General features: G+C 55.0%; 1 protein-coding gene across 1 annotated transcript in view; it reads left to right on the plus strand.

The window, feature by feature from the left end:
* Positions 1-8,839: 8,839 nt before the first annotated feature.
* The window catches only part of HCN4 (hyperpolarization activated cyclic nucleotide gated potassium channel 4), a 50,052-nt gene continuing 39,611 nt past the window's right edge, over positions 8,840-19,280 (plus strand). The window contains exon 1 of the mRNA XM_030931125.1: positions 8,840-10,600. Within this exon, the coding sequence (XP_030786985.1) occupies positions 9,816-10,600 (785 nt within the window). The 5' untranslated portion in view covers positions 8,840-9,815. The remainder of the gene's footprint in view (positions 10,601-19,280) is intronic.

Consider the following 19,280-nt stretch of genomic DNA (forward strand, 5'->3'; position numbering starts at 1 on the left):
AAGCATTTGGTGTGGTAGCTTGCACAGAGCAAGTGCTCCATAAATGTTAGTTACCATCATGACTATGAATTCTCTTACATTAAAAAAAAAAGTGTGTTTCTTTCTTCACAAGAGCACTGCACACATGGGGGAGATGGTTGTTCATACGTGTGGGAGGCACATTATGGATTCAATCAGCTGGCTGTGCCTGGGGAGACTCTGGAGATTCAGAGACCCCTGTGAGTAACTTGGGCCCCTAGTTAGTCCACGTTTGCACTTACCACACTCTAATCTGATCTGTCCCCAGGGTAAGCACTATCAAGGAAACTGAGGCCCACAGAGGGCCAGGAACCTACCTGTGGACACACAGACATCCGTGGTGGAGCTGGGTGGGCGCCAGCCTCACTCACCTCCCTCTCGCTGTCTTCCTGTGGCAGCTTCAGCCTGCTGGCGTCCCCACAAATGCCTGGGCCTGGCTGGGCCTCTGTGTTTGCTGTGTTGCTGCTGTCACCGCCAACTGCTCTGTCGACCGTGGGAGTGTGGGCCCGGGCTCCAGGAACTGTTGTCCCAACTCTGACTGTGGTTCCAGATTTAGTCACATTTCTGTCCCAGTCCCCATCGCAGTGCCTGTCCCTGTCCCTGTCAGAGTTTCTGTCCCAGCCTCTATCACAGCCTCTGTCACAGCTCCTATCGCAATTCCTGTTACAGTCCCTGTCAGAGTTTCTGTCACAGCCCTTGTCCCAGCCTCTATCACAGCCTCTATCACAGCCTCTGTCCCAGCCTCTATCACAGCCTCTGTCACAGCCTCTGTCACACCCTCTATCATAGTCTCTATCACAGCCTCTATCACAGCCTCTGTCCCAGCCTCTATCACAGCCTCTGTCACAGCCTCTGTCACAGCCTCTATCATAGTCTCTATCACAGCCTCTCACAGCCTCTGTCCCAGCCTCTATCACAGCCTCTATCACAGCCTCTGTCCCAGCCTCTATCACAGCCTCTGTCACAGCCTCTGTCACAGCCTCTATCATAGTCTCTATCACAGCCTCTATCACAGCCTCTGTCCCAGCCTCTATCACAGCCTCTATCACAGCCTCTGTCACAGCCTCTATCACAGCCTCTATCACAGCCTCTGTTACAGTCTCTGTCCCAGCCTCTATCACAGCCTCTATCACAGCCTCTGTTACAGTCTCTGTCCCAGCCTCTATCACAGCCTCTATCACAGCCTCTGTTACAGTCTCTGTCCCAGCCTCTATCACAGCCTCTATCACAGCCTCTGTTACAGTCTCTGTCACAGCCTCTATCACAGCCTCTGTTACAGTCTCTGTCACAGCCTCTATCACAGCCTCTGTTACAGTCTCTGTCCCAGCCTCTATCACAGCCTCTATCACAGCCTCTGTTACAGTCTCTGTCCCAGCCTCTATCACAGCCTCTGTTACAGTCTCTGTCCCAGCCTCTATCACAGCCTCTATCACAGCCTCTGTTACAGTCTCTGTCACAGCCTCTATCACAGCCTCTATCACAGCCTCTATCACAGCCTGTTACAGTCTCTGTCACAGTCTCTATCACAGCCCATGTCACAGCATCCATCACAGCCTCTGTCACAGCCTCTATCCCAGCCTCTGTCACAGCACTTGTCACAGTACTTGTCATAGCTCTGTCACAGCCCTTGTCACAGCCCCTATCACAGCCTCTGTCACAGCCTCCATCACAGCCTCTGTCACAGCCTCTTTCACAGCCTCTATCACAGCCTCTATCACAGCCTCTGTCACAGCCCTTGTCACAGCCTCTGTCACAGCCCTTGTCACAGCCTCTGTCACAGCCCATGTCACAGCCTCTGTCACAGCCTCTGTCACAGCCTCTATCCCAGCCTCTGTCACAGCCTCTGTCACAGCCTCTGTCACAGTCTCTATCACAGCCCCTGTCACAGTCCCTATCATAGCCTCTGTCATAGTCCCTGTCACAGTGTCTATCACAGACCTTGTGACGGTGTGTATAACAGTCCACACCGCAGTCTCTATCACAGTCTCCATGACACCCCCTGTCACCACGTGTGTCATAGCTTATGTGGCAGTCTCCATTGCCCACTCCCTGGCTCTGCCTCTTCTCTGGATCCTGCAGGGTGGCCTGGGGCACAGCTCTCATTACACAGTGGAGCTGTCTCTTTCTGGAAGGCATCCAGTGGAAGGCTCATGTAATAGCAGGTTCCCCTGATGCATGGGGTTTGTGGGAGGGAGGCTGGGCCATGGGGCCTGTACGAAGATGTGCTTTGTAGGGAACCAGAGAGAGCAGCTCTCTCAAACTTGAGCCTGGCTATTGCTCAGTCCCTGTCCCTGTAGCAGTCAGGGGTCCAGGCCCCTGCTTCTCTGGCAGGATGACTTGTTTCACAGCATTACTTTCATCTCTGTCACCCCACTGTGAGCTTCCAGGGGTGAGGATTGTGTCTCGTTCTTTTCTTGCTCACTCTGAGCAGAGCTGAGCACAGCGCTGGGCTCCCAGAGCACAACCCAATGTCCTCCCCAAAGCCCTGGCCTGTCTCCAGTTGCCCTTAGCATTCCCCACTGCTTCAAGAGCCACCCACCCTCGTGTCCTCGCGTTCCCCACTCCTCAACCCCCGGGACTGCGGTCTCCCAGGGCACTCATCTCCTCCAGGGCAGGGGCTTCCCTTTGCTGTTCTTCTGCTCACACTGGGCCCTGCACCTGGCGTGCCCCACCCCCCCTGCCTCCACTTCTACAAGTCACACCTGCTTGCTTCAAAACTACTTCAGACATGAGCATCTCCCCTGCTCCATCCTCATGCTTGTCCTCCTCCCCCCTCGACTCTCTAGCCTCTTGTCCACATCACATGCTCCTCATCCCTGGCTTCCTTATGTGAAGTCTTGAGTCTGCATTATCCTTGCCACAGCCTGGAGGTGCCTGGAGATTAGGGACTGGTTCATATAGCATCAGATAACAGGTACTCCACACGTTGAACAGAGAAAAGGGATCATGTGAAATTGGGGGAGGAAGAAAATGTGGATAAGTCAGGGAGAGGATTGAGGCCATGGTAGGGAGTACTGCCTGGGCAAGGCTGGGTGGAGTGGAGGAGCCCAGTGTTAGTGGGGGACTGAGCCAAGTCCAGTCCCTGGGCCATCTCAGGGTCCCAGGAAAAGCCCCAACTCTCCAGCTGCCCACCACCTTTCTTTCTACCACCACACCCGGCCCCATTTGCAGAGTCTCTTCCCCTGTCACCCAGTCTATTCTGTCTCTTCCTTCTTTCCCTTCCTGGCGCCTCCAGCCCAAGCTGTGAAACCACCCCCAGAGGCCCCTGTCTGAACCCACTTCATCCCTGATATATTGTGAATTCCAGACTTTGAAAAGAGGAGTCTGTGGTACTTAGTTCTTGGCAGCTCTGCTCAGTTGGCACCTCAGGGCCTCCGCCTCCCAATGCGTCCCTCTCTGGCCTGGCTCTGAGTCCAGGTGGCCCAGACGTCCTGGAGCCCCAGAAGGACACAGAGACACAGTCCAGACCTGGCTGAGCTGTCAGCACATCTTCCTCCAGGCTCCCCGGGGTGGGAGGGGGAAGAGGTCCCACCCGGTGCCCTGGCAGAGTCCCCAGGGAACAGCTGAGCGTCGGGGATGGTGGGGAGTAGAGAGATCAAGGGCAATGCAGCTGGGGCTGGCCTGGAGATGAAAGGGCTTTGGGCTCTGCTGGGGTCCAGGTGCTCACAGGTGGAGTTCCGCACAGAGGCAGGGGATAGAGAAGAGGACAATACAATAGCTCATGCTCCTAGATCCTAAAGAAACCAGGCAGAACTGAAGAGAAAGCAGAAGGCAAGCCCAATAGGAAGCTGGGCCTGTAGGGGGTCTCTTGTTCACTAACACCTTAATGTGATGGGCATGTGGGCTCCCAGGGCTTTTTTATAGCAAGTGTCACCTACTGGGGTTGAGGGTACTAGGAAGGGGGGATCAGAAGGAAGGAGTATAATACAGCAGGACTTTCTCTTAGGGCTAGCTGAGGGCAAAAGCTGCTGCAGGTGAATTGGACACCTGCCCCCAGCCCTATCCTTGATGACCCCACTGTGAGAATGCTGCAGGCCTTATCCATGCCAGGCTACTCCATTCACTGTTTCCTCCATGATAAGCACACACACACACACACACACACACACACACACACAAAACCACTTTCCATTTCCTCCAGGAAACCCACCTTGACTCTACTCAAGAGGATCATTGACCCGAGCTTCTGAACCACTCCCTCTGACCCTTGATTATAAACCTCTGGGATGATCTTTTGCTGCTTTGACCAGACCAGGTACCTCCCAAACTAGGGCATATCTCTGCCTTCTTGGCCTTCATCCATGTGTAGCTGTGCACAGGGCTGGGCACCCAAGGGCTTGGTCAACACTGGCTGGCTGGTTTGTTTCCAGAACATCTACATCCAGTCCGGTTGCTCCCTGCATGCCCCCTCCCCTTCCAGTTTCTTTCTCTTTTCTTTCTTTTCTTTTCTTTTCTTTTCTTTTTTTTTTTTTTCTTCCAGTTTCTTTATCAGGAAGCCTCGGGACAGAAAACCTGAGGGTATGGTGCTGATTCCAGTATTCTTTCTTAGAGGCCTTGTCTCCAGGTCGGGACTCCCAGCGGGAAGTCTATATGTCCCTGATCCCTGTCCAGCAATAAAGAGCAGACCCGCCTTGGGGCAGAGCAGACGGGCAGGACTGTATCTACACTGAGCAAAAAGATGAAGTGGCATGTATGTATGGATACCACTCCCCACCACCCCCCGCCTTCTCAGAGGGTCTTGAGCACAGGGTCAAGGGTGTGGCCTCTGAGTTAGTAGCTGCCTATACAGCAGGGGTGTCCAATTTTTTGGCTTCCCTGGGCCACACTGGAGGAATAAGAATTGTCTTGGGCCACACATAAAATATACTAACATTAACAATAGCTGATGAGCTAAAAAAAAAAAAAATCGCAAAAAAATCTCATAACGTTTTAAGAAAGTTTACAAGTTTGTGTTGGGCTACATTGAAAGCTGTCCTGGGCTGCATGAGGTCCGTGGGCTGTGGGTTGAACAAGCTTGCTATAGAGCTTGGGGTCACAGCAAGTTCCTGTCCCAGAGAGAAGGAAGTCTGTCTTCTGGAGACCCAGCCAGGGGTTGTCAGGGATGGAGAGTTCAAAGGAAAGAATCTTGTATAAAACATCCCTTTCATCCCAACAGAAAGTTTTAAGATGACGGTATGACCTAAATTGGATTCCAAAGGCCAGCTGCCTTCCTCTCCACTGGGTAATGCAGGTTTCATTCTATCATTTCATCATTCAGTGTTTACTGAGAACTTACTACAAATGAGATGCTATGCTAGGTGCATTCATTTTCTCTTATAGTCTTAGCAATAACTTTTGAGGTGCATATCATTAAACCCATTTTACACACGAGGAAGATTGAGGCATACACAGGCAGTAACTGACAGAGAAGTACTTAATTCTCCAGCTTTTGTTTTTCAGTCTCATGCTCTATTGTTTACAACAGGGGTTCCCAGACTTTTGGAACTTACAGATCAATAACATTTCAAAAATAATTTTTGGAAACAAACACAGAACCCAGTGCCAACTTTTTATATAGCCAATGACATTGAAAAAACAGCATCTTCCAGCATCATGATTTCATAAAAGGGCATTTTAACACAGAGAATGTGGCAAGGATATAACCTTAGAATAAAGACAGCCTTCTAAGAAAGGACAGCTGGCAATCTTACCCTAAAATATCCTACATTGTTCTCTCTCTCTCTCTCCCTCTCTGTGTGTGTGTATGTGTGTGTTTCATTTCATTTCAAGCAGAACTGGCCAAAACTTTGGCATTGCAGGCTGTGGGAGCCACTGCCCTACCCCAGAGCTGCCTCTCCAAGCAAGAAGAATGTCCTCTGCCCATAAGCAAATAAGCGTCCAGAATTTCCCATCCCCCTCTGCCCATCTAGGTCCCCCACAAATAAGGTCTGAGATTGATTTATACAATCAGCTACATTCTCCACTTCTACTCCCAGCAGGTCTTCTTTCATTGATATTCAGTGTCCGTTCCAGGGAAGGAAACGCATCCTCCCCAGTCCCCTTCTCTCTTAGACTCAGATGTTTTCTACGTTTGCATTCCAGGAATACCCAGGCCTGCTGTAGCCCTGCAGCACCCCACTTGTCTCCAAAGTCCCCTAGTCCCCCACCCATGGTTAGAGCAGCAGGTCTTCTCCATATTTCAGTCCTGAGACAGGGCCTTTCCCTTGCTGGGGTCCCCGGGGCCTGGCTACCATGTTATCAAAGGAACCAGAGCAGACCCCAGGCCTTCTAGGCAGTGCTGGAAAGGAGAAGGTGTGAGACCCGGGTGGAGCAATGGGGAGATTACAGAATGTGGGGGTCCTATTTATTCTCTCTCCATTCTTCACCTTCTCTCTCCTTCTCCTTCCTCCACCTGTGCCTGCCCCCTACCCCACCTGCATGAGCAGATGGGCAGTAGGGCACAGCCTGCCCTATGGAGCCCTTGTTTGGAATTCCAGCTTCACCATTTTCTTGCTATGGGGCATTTGGCAAATCACTTAACCTCTCTGTGCTTTAGTTCTCTTGCCTGCAAATGGGAGTAAGAATGTTAAGTTGACCTATGTGAAATCGCCAAAATTTGACAATATTGGGCTCACAAATATCAAAATTCATGTGGTTTAACAACAAAAAGGTGTAAACTGTAAAGTGTTGGATATACGTCTCTCATCAAGTCTGGCCCCCTCCTCCAGGAAGCCCTCCCTAGCTACTCCAAGGCCAGAAATAGCTCCCTCTGAAATCTCTCATGGTTGGGGACATGATTTAGTACACATTTCTTTGCTGTCTTCAGTTTTCCTGCTCTATTTTCATGCCCTATTCCTGAGAATGAGTCTAGTTTCCTCATAACTTGAAGCCCACCAAGGGCAAGACCTGGGGCTCTTCCTCCTCTGTCCCCTGGACTGCTGGCATACCATCAATGTCCTCCATTAGAATTTCCACATAAAGGAGACAGGAGGAGCTAGACCTCATCAGGGTTTTCCAAGGGCCTGTATTTATCTAATAGTCATTGCTGCACCCAAAGTTGGTCCTAGATGGTGGTGAATGGGTGCCACTAATGAAATTGAGGGTGAGTGAAGTGCTGGTGGGGAGGAATTAAGAGACCCTGACCCCTGGCCAGCCTGTGGCAGCAGTATCCCAGGAAGCAGAATCTTGGTCTTATCCTCCATCTCCTCCAAGCATCCCCTCCAATGCCGTTAGCTAACTTCTAGGGTCCCTCACTCATTTGTAGTGTTGAAACTTATTGATCTGCTTTCTGTCCACCCTTGTGTTGGTGGAGAGGTCCCTGAGACAAGGTGGACCTGCTCCACCCTCAGGGCACAGACTGCACTGTGTAATCAGTGCTCAGGGTCACAGGAGCTAATGGACCATGGGAACCAAAGGCAGGGACATGACCAAGGTTTTGGTGACTGGGAAAGGGTTCCCAGAGGAGCAGATGTCTCTACCATAGGTCATGGGGAAGGCTATATGGGCTGACTTCCTGAGCGGGGTTAAGGCAGACTAACTCCCAGCTAGACAAAGAAGCCCAAAGAAGTGTGTTAAATGGAGGTCTTCCCTCCTGTGGCTGGTAGACCAGGGCGGGCTGGGCTCACAGCTCGTTAAGAACACTTCTTCTCAAGGAGACCCAAGGACACTCAGGGATTAGGCCTCCAGCATCTGTGCAGAGAACTGTCAGCTCAGAGCTGCTCAAAAGTAAAATGCCAGCTACCAGTGATGTCATCACCCTAGTCATTCCTCCCACTGTGGGAGGTCCTGTGGTTCAGTGGGTAGAGCAGAAGAGCCCCTGCTAGGCTGCCCGACCCCCATCCTGCCCTCCAAATTCCTACTCTGGATGGAGGAGGGGGAAGTGGTTACACTGGGCTAAGAATGAGAGTAAAAAAATCATTTGAAGAAAAGCTTGATGTTATTCCTCAGAGAGATGGCAGAGCCAGGGGACCTTTTTGCCTCCCTCCTGTGAGACTTTGCTGTGTGTCCGCTCCAGCGTTAACCTCGGCTCCAGCCTTCCATGGACAACCCCCTCCCCTTAATGCCCAATCTGTCCCCCTCTCCATTTCTGAGCTAATCTGGGGTATCAGGCTGCCCAGGGTGTTGGAGAGGGGTAGGGCTATACCTTAGGCTGAGCTAGTGAAATCTGTCCATACGCGCGGACACTGGAGACTGGGAGAGACTCGGAGAGAGGACACACAGCTGGATCCTTGGGGGGGGGGGGGCCGGGGGGCGGGGGAGGGAGGGGCTGGGCTGCAGACTGGAAGGGAGTAGGGGCTGTGCAGCTGCTTGGGGATGCAGGTAGGGCACTGGGTGGAACAGGAACTCACCCAGCGTGGGTCCACATAGGAGGTGTCATAATTTGGATGGGAACACAGGGAGAAGGGGCTCCAAAGCCAGTTCCGAGTGCCGGGGCGTCCGAGGAGCCCGCCCAACCGCTCCCCGCTGCAGCCGGCTTGTCCCTCTCTCGGAACTACCGAGGGAGAGGCGCTTGCGGAGGTCGGCGTTCGGATCTCGTATCCGTGACTGTTGCCGGCGCATTTCCTCGAAGTCTTACCTCGAAGGGCTGGGTCCCACCCGCGCGCCCTGTGCGTGTCTCCCTGTTTCCCCACGCCCTCCTTGCCTGGCTGCTGCGAGGCTTTGCAGGGGAAAGACTGGCGCGGGGTTCGCCCCCTGCCCATGTCACAGGAAAACCCTGGGAGCCTCCCCGACGCGGCGCATTTCCGGAAACCCCTCCCCAAGCGGGCTGCGGGAAGGCCGGGACTCTGCATCCAGAAGACCCGGTCGCCTCCCAAAAGGAAGAGTCGGAGACCCAGCTGAGGGGCAAACATGCCAGGGAAAGGCGAGCCCAGAGCTTGGTGATGGAGAATTTGGGAAGCCACCCCGCCCCCTTCAATCTTGGGATGGGGAATTCGCAACTGAAGCCGGAGCTCTAGACTTGGGGCGCGCTCCCAGCTTGGCCCAAGAAAGAGATTTAAGGGCGCAGCAGTATGGACACCTCTCACCCCGGCTCCGAAGGTCTAGCGAGGGTCTAACCCGGGCCCCTCGCCAGGCCCGCCCCCCGCCCCCTCCCAGCCCCCGGCCCGTGCGCCGCTGCCCCTTTAAGAAGCCCAGGTAGGCAGGCCCGGCTGCGGGAGCCGCTCCTATGGCAACCCGCGAGCTGCGGCGGCTTCATGAATATTCCGGGGCGCGGGAGCCCGAGCGCGGCCGGAGGGCGCTCCGGGGGAGGCGGCCCCTGATGTAAGCCCGGCGGGTCGCTGGGCTCCGCTCGGCTGCGGCGGGAGCCCCGGGACGGGCCAGAGGGGCCGGGCCAGAGGAGGCGAGACGAGGTCGCGGGGGGCCAGCCACAAAGTCCGGGCGGCGAGACAGACGGACAGCCAGCCGTCCCGCGGGACGCACGCCCCGGACCCGCGCGGGCCGTGCGCTCTGCGCTCCGGAGCGGTTCCCCAAGCGCCGCGGCCGCAGAGCCTCTCCAGCCGGCGCCCATTGTTCCCCGCGGGGGCGGGGCGCCTGGAGCCGGGCCGCGCGCCGCGCCCCTGAACGCCAGAGGGAGGGAGGGAGGGAGGCAAGGAGGGAGCGCGGGGTCCGAGCGCCCAGCCCGGGAGGAGGCGCAGCGCGGCGAGCCCGGGGAGTCGGAGCGCAACTGGGAGCCTCCCAGCGGCGCACAGCCTGCCGGAGCATGGGCGCCTGAGGCGGCCCCACGCCGGCGGCGAAGGACGAGTCCCCACGGGCGGACTGACCGGCGGGCGGACCTGGAGCCCGTCCGCGGCGCCGCGCCCCTACCCCCGGCCCCTGGCGCCATGGACAAGCTGCCACCGTCCATGCGCAAGCGGCTCTACAGTCTCCCGCAGCAGGTGGGGGCCAAGGCGTGGATCATGGACGAGGAAGAGGACGCAGAGGAGGAGGGGGCCGGGGGCCGCCAAGACCCCAGCCGCAGGAGCATCCGGCTGCGGCCACTGCCCTCGCCCTCGCCCTCGGCGGCCGCGGGTGGTACGGAGTCCCGGAGCTCGGCCCTCGGGGCAGCGGACAGCGAAGGGCCGGCCCGCGGCGCGGGCAAGTCCAGCACGAACGGCGACTGCAGGCGCTTCCGCGGGAGCCTGGCCTCGCTGGGCAGCCGGGGCGGCGGCGGCAGCGGCACGGGGAGCGGCAGCAGTCACGGACACCTGCATGACTCCGCGGAGGAGCGGCGGCTTATCGCCGAGGGCGACGCGTCCCCCGGCGAGGACAGGACGCCCCCAGGCCTGGCGGCCGAGCCCGAGCGCCCCGGCGCCTCAGCGCAGCCCGCAGCCTCGCCGCCGCCGCCCCAGCAGCCACCGCAGCCGGCCTCCTCCTCCTGCGAGCAGCCCTCGGCGGACACCGCTATCAAAGTGGAGGGAGGCGCGGCCACCGGCGACCAGATCCTTCCGGAGGCCGAGGTGCGCTTGGGCCAGTCCGGCTTCATGCAGCGCCAGTTCGGGGCCATGCTCCAACCCGGGGTGAACAAATTCTCCCTAAGGATGTTCGGCAGCCAGAAAGCCGTGGAACGCGAGCAGGAGAGGGTCAAGTCGGCCGGATTTTGGATTATCCACCCCTACAGTGACTTCAGGTAAGGGGCCACAGCGATGATCCTGTGGGTGCCCTGCACGGTGCAGGCATGCCTCCTGACACTGCCTCCCAGCCGGAGTTAACTTTCCTTCCTTGCGCTGGGAGCTCCAAGAGAAGCAGGGCGCCTCTAGGCTCCGAGACACCCCCAGGCCCCCTTCTGCACCGCGCTGAGGGAACTTTCCTCTGTGTTCTGTCACCGGCCTTCTCGGGTCTGGGCTGCATTGGAGACAGAATAAAAAGGTGTTCTGAGCCTGGCCTACCCCTGCCGGCAGCCAGGATAGGGCTCTGCCACCTTAAGCCACACATTCCTCCTCCCCCTTCAAGGCTGCAGAGTCAGGATGGCCATCCTAGAGGCAGCTCCGGGTCATTCAGCCAGCAGAGCAGGGCCATGAAGAGAGACAGACCTCTTAGCAACGGGCCAGCTCCTCGGGTACTGACAGCAGGCATTATTATCTGCTTTCTGGTGCCCTGGCAAGCTGCGGCTGGGTCCCTGGAGGACCGAGGTCACTGGGGCCTCAGGCCGGGATGAAAACCCCCTGCACCCATCGTCACCCTGAGCGCAGCTCCTCATGCTGAGTGGTGGGCCAGGAGCAGGCACCCTGGGCAGCTGGCATCCGGAGCGGCAGGGCAGAATGACCTTGCTCACAGTGATGGATGAAGATGCCTGGTGTTCTGATTGATGAGCCGCTGTCCTGTACCCCATGCTTGTCCAGTGGCCCATCTGTAACCTGGAGACCCAAGCTCCAGCATCTGCTTGGCCTCTCATGGGCCACTCGTGGGTCCCCAAACAAGGTATGACTGTCAGGCAGGGAGAGGGACCCTGCCCCCTTCCACATCACCTGAGTCAGATGCCACTGAACAGCAGATACCACTGGGAGCTTGTGGACATATTTGTGCAAAAAGAGGGATTGTTGGTTGTCTCTAGGGTTGGGATCAGGGATGCCTTTACCTAAGTCAAGGTCCTGAGGTTCCCTAGTGCCCCTCTGGGCTTTCCTGATACGTGAGATTGTGATGAAGGTCTGGGAAACACTTTTCAAGCTGGGTTTAATTCTCTTGTTCTCTCTTTCTCTGGGCCCTGCCCCCTACTTATCTCCTTTCCTTGCCTACCTTGCTTGCCTGCCTATAAAAATGAGCATTTTGCCAACCCAGAGCCCTCTTTGCAAACTCCAGGGAAGCTGGGTTTGTAATGAGAGCAAAGCCATTTTCCATCCAATGAGAGAGATTTCTCGCACTGGAAATGACCAGTCAGACAACACTCGGTGGCTTAAAATAGGTAGTGAACAGAGCCCCTCCCCCCTTTTTCCTTTGAGAGACTGCTCTTCCTAACCCTAATATCTCCAGGGTTCCCATTCCCAGAGGACTGGGGAGACCAGAGGGCAGGGTAAGCAGACAGCCATAGTCATCAAATTGTATGAGTAAATGTGGGACCCTCCCATCAGGAACGGTGGCTAGGTTCCCTGTGCCAGGTTCCTAAAGAGTAGACTTGCCTCTGGCCAGTATTAGACCCTGAGGATCCCGGGCTGAGCTAGAGGAGTGAGCAGGAGCTAAAAAACGGGTGTCCTGCGTTTTTTCTCCTGTCTCTCAACTCTTCAGTAGTGGTGATAGGCAGTTCCAGTACCAACCACTTGAGATTGGTGAGGGGCCGTCCCCTCCCTTGCCCAGGTTCCTGCTGTCTTTGTTGTCAGAAAGCATCTGTTCAGGGTTCTCATCACCAAGCCCTTTGCCTGGGGAGCCTACAAGAGGTCAACCCCAGGCATGCCCAGCCTCCCTCAGCAGGAAACATTGGCTGGGGACCTTCTGGATGCTGGGCCTGGCCCTTCCTGTCTCCCTTACCTTGGATGGTGAAGAGTGACGACTGGGTCGATTTCATCAGATAGGATCCTTTTCCCCTTCCTGGTCTTACCACATTCTGGTATGTCTGTCTGTAGTCCCCCTGCTGCAGAATCTCCCACTAACTACAGGCTGCCTGGGACATGGCTGCAGGAGAGGGTGTGGGGATAGGGAAGCAGGGATACAGCAGAATTGTTAAATGGGCAACAGGAAGAGGGTCAGAGTGGGCTTTGAATTTGGGTTTGTGCAACAAGCAACAGGAACTGGTAGCTGCAAGTGGCATGACCCCTTTGCACAACTTTGTAGCTGTCTGGAGCTGGGTGGGGTGTAAGGAAAGAAATCCAAGAAAGACCATCTGAGTGTGTCTAGAGGAGTGGTGGCCATGCCTTTCCTGCTTCTAGGCCAAAACAGCTAGTCTTATCCTCAGAAGGTCAAAGAGGCAAGAGCCTAGCTAAGTCTTCTAAGCTTAGAAAACCCACCACTCAACCCCACCTAACCCACCCTACCCCGACCAGCACCCCCAGCCTCAGTCTCTAGAGTTTTAGCCACTGGCCTTGGGCCTCTGTGTAGCCACTTGCCATTGCCCACCTTAGGCTTCACAAGAGCTTCTGCAAGCATTGCTCAGGCTAGTCAAGGATTTATTCATCATTTTGACGGGCAGGAAGCATTGATCCAGCAGAATTGGTTTAATAAAGAATTGCCAGCAAACCATGATAGATTGAGTTTGTGGTTTGGAGTTCAGGGCTGGCTGTGATGGACTGCTTCCGGCATCTCCCCTTGCTGGGGAAGGAAGGCTGGGTGCCTTTTCCAGGAGAAGGGTGGGCTGTGCTTTGAGGGACCAGCATAACCTGGGCCGTGGCTAATAATAGGCTTTTCTGGGCTGCCTCTGCTTCTCATTACTCTACCTACCCCTGATCCCACCCCCCAATAGAAAAGAGACCATGCCTTGGCTACCCCCATGGCTCCTCCAGGCTCCCTGGGCTTTTCTGGCTTCCCCTCCCCTCCAACTCCCCATCTGCCTTTTGAAACTTGTATTTGTGGTATGTTAAGAGAAGAGGCCAGGATGATGCAGCCCCTCAGGACATGGCTCCCCAGGCTCCTCCCCGAGGCTGGCTGTGCTCTTAGGTCCTGGATGGGTCCTTCCTTCCACACAAGCTGTGTCCTGGAGAACCTGGAACAACAACAACAACAGTACAAAATAACAGATACAAAAACAGTATCTGGATAATCTTGTTTTTCTAAGAGGAGAGAAAAGAAATGGAACCCCAAGTGCAGATGTAGCTGGTTGTGTTCCCCAGTCCCCTCTATAGACCCAGACTGGGATTATCAAGTAGGCCAGCCAGGCCGCCGAAGACGAGATATGATGGCTCAATGTCTTCTGGCTGGTATGCAGGCGGCCTCAAATAAGGTAGTAAATTTCAATAAACTAAAAGAAATTATTCAAGGTCCAGATGAGAACTGCTGGTCAGGCTCAGGGAGTCAGCCTGGGTGGGTGTATCTAGGTGTCTGTCTGAGTGGGTGTCTGGGGGCTGTGTGGGTGGATGTGGAAGCTGGTGGGGAAGTCCCTATGTGGAATGTCAGTTCCGGAATTGCTACTGCACCCCCAAAGCTGGCTAAGTGTTAATAATGGAGGCAGGCAGAAGCTTGGCCTTTCTCATCCCCCTGTCCCTACCCTCTCCTAGACTGAGCCTCCTGAAGCCATGAGGAAGGGAAGGCGAGGGTGCTTAAAGTGTCCTTTCCTTGGGGCAGAAAGAGCTGGGCTCCAAAATCTTGGAAACTGGGCCAGTGGCCTAGCAGGTCTCAGGGGTGTCCTGAGCTGACTTCCTCCTGCCTGCTGGTCACTGGCACCCCATCACAGCCATTACTCACCTCCCATCACCTCCCCAACCCTGACTGCTATGGAGCCCTGCATGGGTTATGAGCCTTCTTTGAGCCCCAGTTTGCCCATTTAGAAAATGGGAATCTTGTTGCCTGTTGCCGTGTCAAGCACAAATTGTACAGCTATGGTCGCCCCGCCGAGGTGAGAAGCTGCAGTGAGCTGAGAGGAGCAGTGATGCTGTTGTGAACCACACCTCCCCTGCCCTCACAACTTCCTTTCCTTGGTTTTGGGAAGATCACATGGACCTCTGTCCTTGGCTCAAGCAGGGGTTCAGAGATTTCACTCCATCCAGAAGGATACCCAGGTATCCAGACACATAGAGTGTGGCACTTGATTTCTGGTGTCTGTGGCCTCCTAAGTTGAGGACCATCTGGGGGCTCAAGGTTGTGAACCCCTCTCTAGGCCATCGCAGAAGAGAGCCTGGGCCTGGTGAGAGGCAGGCACTCACTTTCTCTAGAGCCTGGCAATGGGGGTCCCTTTGCAGTCTGGGGCTTGGGCCTCCCATTGCCAGCAGGATAGAAACAAAAACAGGGCTCAGAGTTAGATGCCTGAGGGAGGAAAGGGGTTCTGCCTGGGCACTGGTTTCTTTTCTATTTCCTCAGTCCTACCCCCTCCCACCTCTCTCCCTTTGAGTCCTGGGAAGGACTGTTCCGGCAGGAGGTGGAAAGGAGGAAGAGGCAGCAGCCTGACTCTGGGTCTGGGGGTTCTGAGGCCCCTTCTTTCCTGGGCTTTCCTGGGGCCATTTCCCAGGAATGTTGTTAAGACTCTCAGTGTGCAAAGCCAGGCAGAAAGGAGCCGCAGGCTGTGCTAGAGGGGGAAGGGTGCCTAGTTGCAGAGGGGAATTCCAAGGTGAGCTGCCTGGGCTGTGCTTTCAGCTGGCACAGTGGGCAGCATGGCTCTCTCTGGGGATGAGATGTGTCCCACCTGACAAGGCAGGGGCTGCTGGAGCTCAGGACTGAAGTGCTCCCAGGATGCTGGGTGCACAGAAACCCGATAGGGGCAGAGAGCCAGGACCCCCATACTGGCTGGCTAGAGAGATCTTGGCTCCAGGTTCTCCCTGCTGCAAGGCTCAAGTTCCTGGTCTGGTGGCTACATGATAAGGCTGGGGGTTACTTTCTCCCCTGCTTGGCCCTACCACACCAGTTCCCTTAGCTGCTGTGAGCTTTGAGGCTTTTGGGCTGCCAGGTAGCCGCCTGCCTCACACAGGGAGCTTCCAACTGTGCTGACCTTTCTCCCTGTCCATCCACCCTCCTCTCCCATGCTTTAGGGCCCACTGTCCCCAGGGCCTTGTGGGATGCCCTCTCAGGCCACCCTGGCTGCCATCCATCTCTCCCTGGCTGACCACCCTGTGGCATTTGGACGGAGCTCTATGTTTGTTACAATGCAGCTTCTCCTGCTGTAATGTCATCCGACTCACCTGGAGATCTTGTTCAATACAGATTGTGAATCAGTGGGTCTGGATGGGGTCTGAGATGCTGCATTTCTCATAAGCGCCCAAAGAATGCTAATGTGGCTGGTGCCCAGACCAGGACCATGCTTGGAGTATTGAGGTTACTGTTCATGCTCTTGTTCCATGCTTAGCCCAAGCTCCCAAACTGAGCTCCCTGAGGGCAGAGCTCCATTTTACCTCTTTGGCCTCAGAGCCTGTGGCCTCTGTCCTCAAGCTCAGCATGGCAGGATGAAGTCTGTGAACTGGGCTGAGCCAAGCCACAGAGGTCTGCCTGCCAGTGTGGGGATGTGGAATTCACAGCTCGCTCTTCCTCCTTTCCTGCACTGCTGCTTGGACCCTGCTGGCCCTGCATGCTGGCTTTTGTGATGGGTGTAAACAGGAAGAAGCTGGGTGACCAGACGACCCTCATTAATCCATCCTGTCCCACCACTTTTGCAGCTTTTCTCTCATCCAAAGGGCCAGAGGGGTGGGCCTGGCTGGGGAGAAGGGGCAGGGAGTACTGTGACTGCTGCATTGCAATGAGATTTCTGGAAAGGAGCAGATGTCGGTATGAGCGCAGAGGTGACTGAGCAGGGGAGCCAGTGACTCTGACAGGGGCCAGCTGAGAGGAGGACAGAGGCATCCGGGCCTTCTTCCCAATCTTATGTCCTCCTTCTGTGCCCCAGGCTATGCCCAGAAGCCTCCCCTGAGGGCTGGGCTTGCCCGTCACTTCTCTGTGCCCCCTCCTACCCTGAAAAGCATTAACTTCCATACAAATGGTGGGGCTGAGAAGTGTCATAGCAGCCTGAGTGGCCCTTGTGCCTGCCACAACACTGGCCACCATGGGAGAATTCACTCAGAGCAGAAGATCCAGCCCCAGTCCCCTGGGGGCTTGTCATAGAACTGAGGAGGCAGCCGGCTCCTGCACACGCTCACTTGGCTCAAGGGCTCTTACAAAGCTGCAACTGCCAGTTGCTAATTAATAGAAGGGCTACTGAGGGTGACCAGACAGTCTTGCTTTCGCCCAGGGGGATGCTGAAGAATTCACATTTCCCAGACAGAGAGGGCCATGGGCCGGCAGGGGCATTTTGTTGGCTTTGGAGAGGATGTTCTCTGCCAGCTAGGCTTCTTTACTGAGGAAGCATTGCCAGGGCCCTAGAAGTCTGCAGTGCCACGGGCTGGGAAGTCACTTGGAGACACTGTACCATCAGCACCCACTCGGGTCTGAGGCGGAAGGCAGCACAGAGAGGTGGTGAGCTCCCCGTCACCGTGGGCGCTCAAGATAAGACTGAGCAGTACTTCAATCAGAGGTTGCCAAGCAGCATCTCTTGCACCAAATACAGCACCCAGATGTGCTCTGTTTGGCCAGCATAGTGTGTCATAACAAATCTGAGCCAATGTTTTTAAATGGAAAGATATAACATGAAAATATGGCTCTTGGGCTTCTCTTGAAAAACTGGAAACTCTGGCAGCCCTGGCCCCACATTCCCACTCCCTAGCAGGGAGCTGAAGGAGACACTAGAGGCTGCCTCCTTTACGTCAGCTTTTGTTCTGCAGTTGCACGGGTCCCCAGCTGTCGCTAAGGCCACTGTCTTACACCCAGCCACGTCATTCATGCCATTTAGCTGCCTGACCCCTGTAGGCTTCAGAGTTTACAGCCCTAGACTCAAATCAACAGAGACTAAAAGCCAGGTGGGTTCACAGATCAGTAACCACCATTTACAAAGCCAGGCTGTGCTAGGAGCTCTATATCTCCCGTTTCATTTATTCCTCACGATGGCCCCCAAATAGTTTTATATCCCCAGTTTACAGATAAGGCTCTGACGAGGAAAGGGGAGAGAGAGAGAGAGAGAGAGCCCCCAATCATGCAGCCATGAATATCAGAACTGGAATTTGACACTCCTCATTCTTTTATGTTAGTGTTTAAAAAATTTAATTACACGAGTAGTTCAAGAAAACATTCTCCTGAGAATTAAAACATTGAGGAGGGGCTCAGAAAGGGATAGTCAGCAGGCACAGGAAATCGATCAGGTGTCGGAATATCAGATCTGGAGAGGCCTTACCAAGCCCCTGGCCTGGAGCCTTTGTTTCATAGATGGGGAGCAGAGGAGCAAAGAAGGGGAGCACCTGGCTCAAGGTCACAGAGTATGCCAGAAGCGAAACCAGAGACCAAGTGGGTGGTGTAATATCTGTCTGCAAAGGTCTTCAAGCTTAAGTCCACCCCTAGCTTCCCAGCCAGAGGGTTCACAGAGGCTTTCCTGAATAGTCCTGTCAGTTGGAGCTTTTTCTTGTCACTCTAGCTTCATATGTGTCTTTCTGGGATGATAGGTGTTTTCAGGATCCCATCATAATTTAGGCTGCTTCCATGAGAAGGTAGTCTTCCCCTTTCTGAAAGTGCAGAGTCTGGTGACTGAGACATGCTGTCCTGACCCCAGATCTGGGGTTGCTGTTTCTGAGGATGCTGGGCTGGGATGCCGGCTCACCTCCTCTTCCTGGGAAGGTCCTGACTGCTAGAGACCTTTGGGGTTTGGGGACCATGTCTGGGTGCCATTAATGCCCCTGTTCCTGGATGGGGGTGATTGGGGTTCAGAGGAGAAGGGGTAAGTGGCCAGTGGTATCTTTCTCTGATCCGCTAGAAGAATGGCCACATGATCTATTCATTATATACTTCAGAAAAGTCAGGATTTGGAGTTGATCTGTGGTTTAGGATTCAGTATGTGACCAGAATCAGGGCTCATTCTGTGACCATGGCTAGAACTCAGTCTCTGACAAAGGTTGGGGCTCAGTGTGTAACCAGGATTGGGGTTCAGTCCATGGCTGGGTTCAAGGCTAAGTCTGTGGCCAAGGGAAGGGTTTGGTCTAGGGTCGGGAATTGGCATCCTTGTGCAAAACCTTTGAGCCAATTTCGGTGCCCTTCCTGAGGTACCAAGGTTTGGGGCTCTACCTTTGTGCCCTGCCCCCCTTTAGGAAGCTTTCCCTAAGTTTCCTGAGCTCCTACACCTCTTAGTATCTGAGCCAGCTGCCTCTGGTCCTCTCCGGGAGGTAAAGTACAAATTATAAATAAACAACCGTGCCACTGCTGCCGATGCCAGAGTCATCACATCTCACACGTGACAGCTCCCCACCCAACTCTGCTCTCTCATTGTTTGGGGCTGGTGTTTGGTGTTCTCAGCCAGGCAGCAAGCTCAGGCACCCTCAGGGTCAGGGCTGGACCTAGAGCCGTGCCAGCTGGATAGAGGGACTCCCTCCACCCACTGCAACCCCAGCTCTGGGCTACCACAAATTGCAGAGCGAGCAGCGGGGCCTCCAGGTCTGATCACGGCAGCTGTGGGGGCCTGATAATTGGCTGCTGATGATTTTGTGTCTGTCTAAGCATTTATCTGTGTGGGTGGATGTGTTATGTCTGCATGAATGAGGCTTTCAGAAATTAATACATAATAGGGGCTGGCTAATACATTATCCTCTGGGCTTGGGGAGAGGCAAGCTAAGGGAGTCATGCCCTCCAGAATACCGTATCACCCATTCCAAGGCTGCTTTCACCAT

Source organism: Rhinopithecus roxellana, chromosome 5, assembly GCF_007565055.1.
Source record: "Rhinopithecus roxellana isolate Shanxi Qingling chromosome 5, ASM756505v1, whole genome shotgun sequence".
In the NCBI taxonomy this organism is placed as follows: domain Eukaryota; kingdom Metazoa; phylum Chordata; class Mammalia; order Primates; family Cercopithecidae; genus Rhinopithecus; species Rhinopithecus roxellana.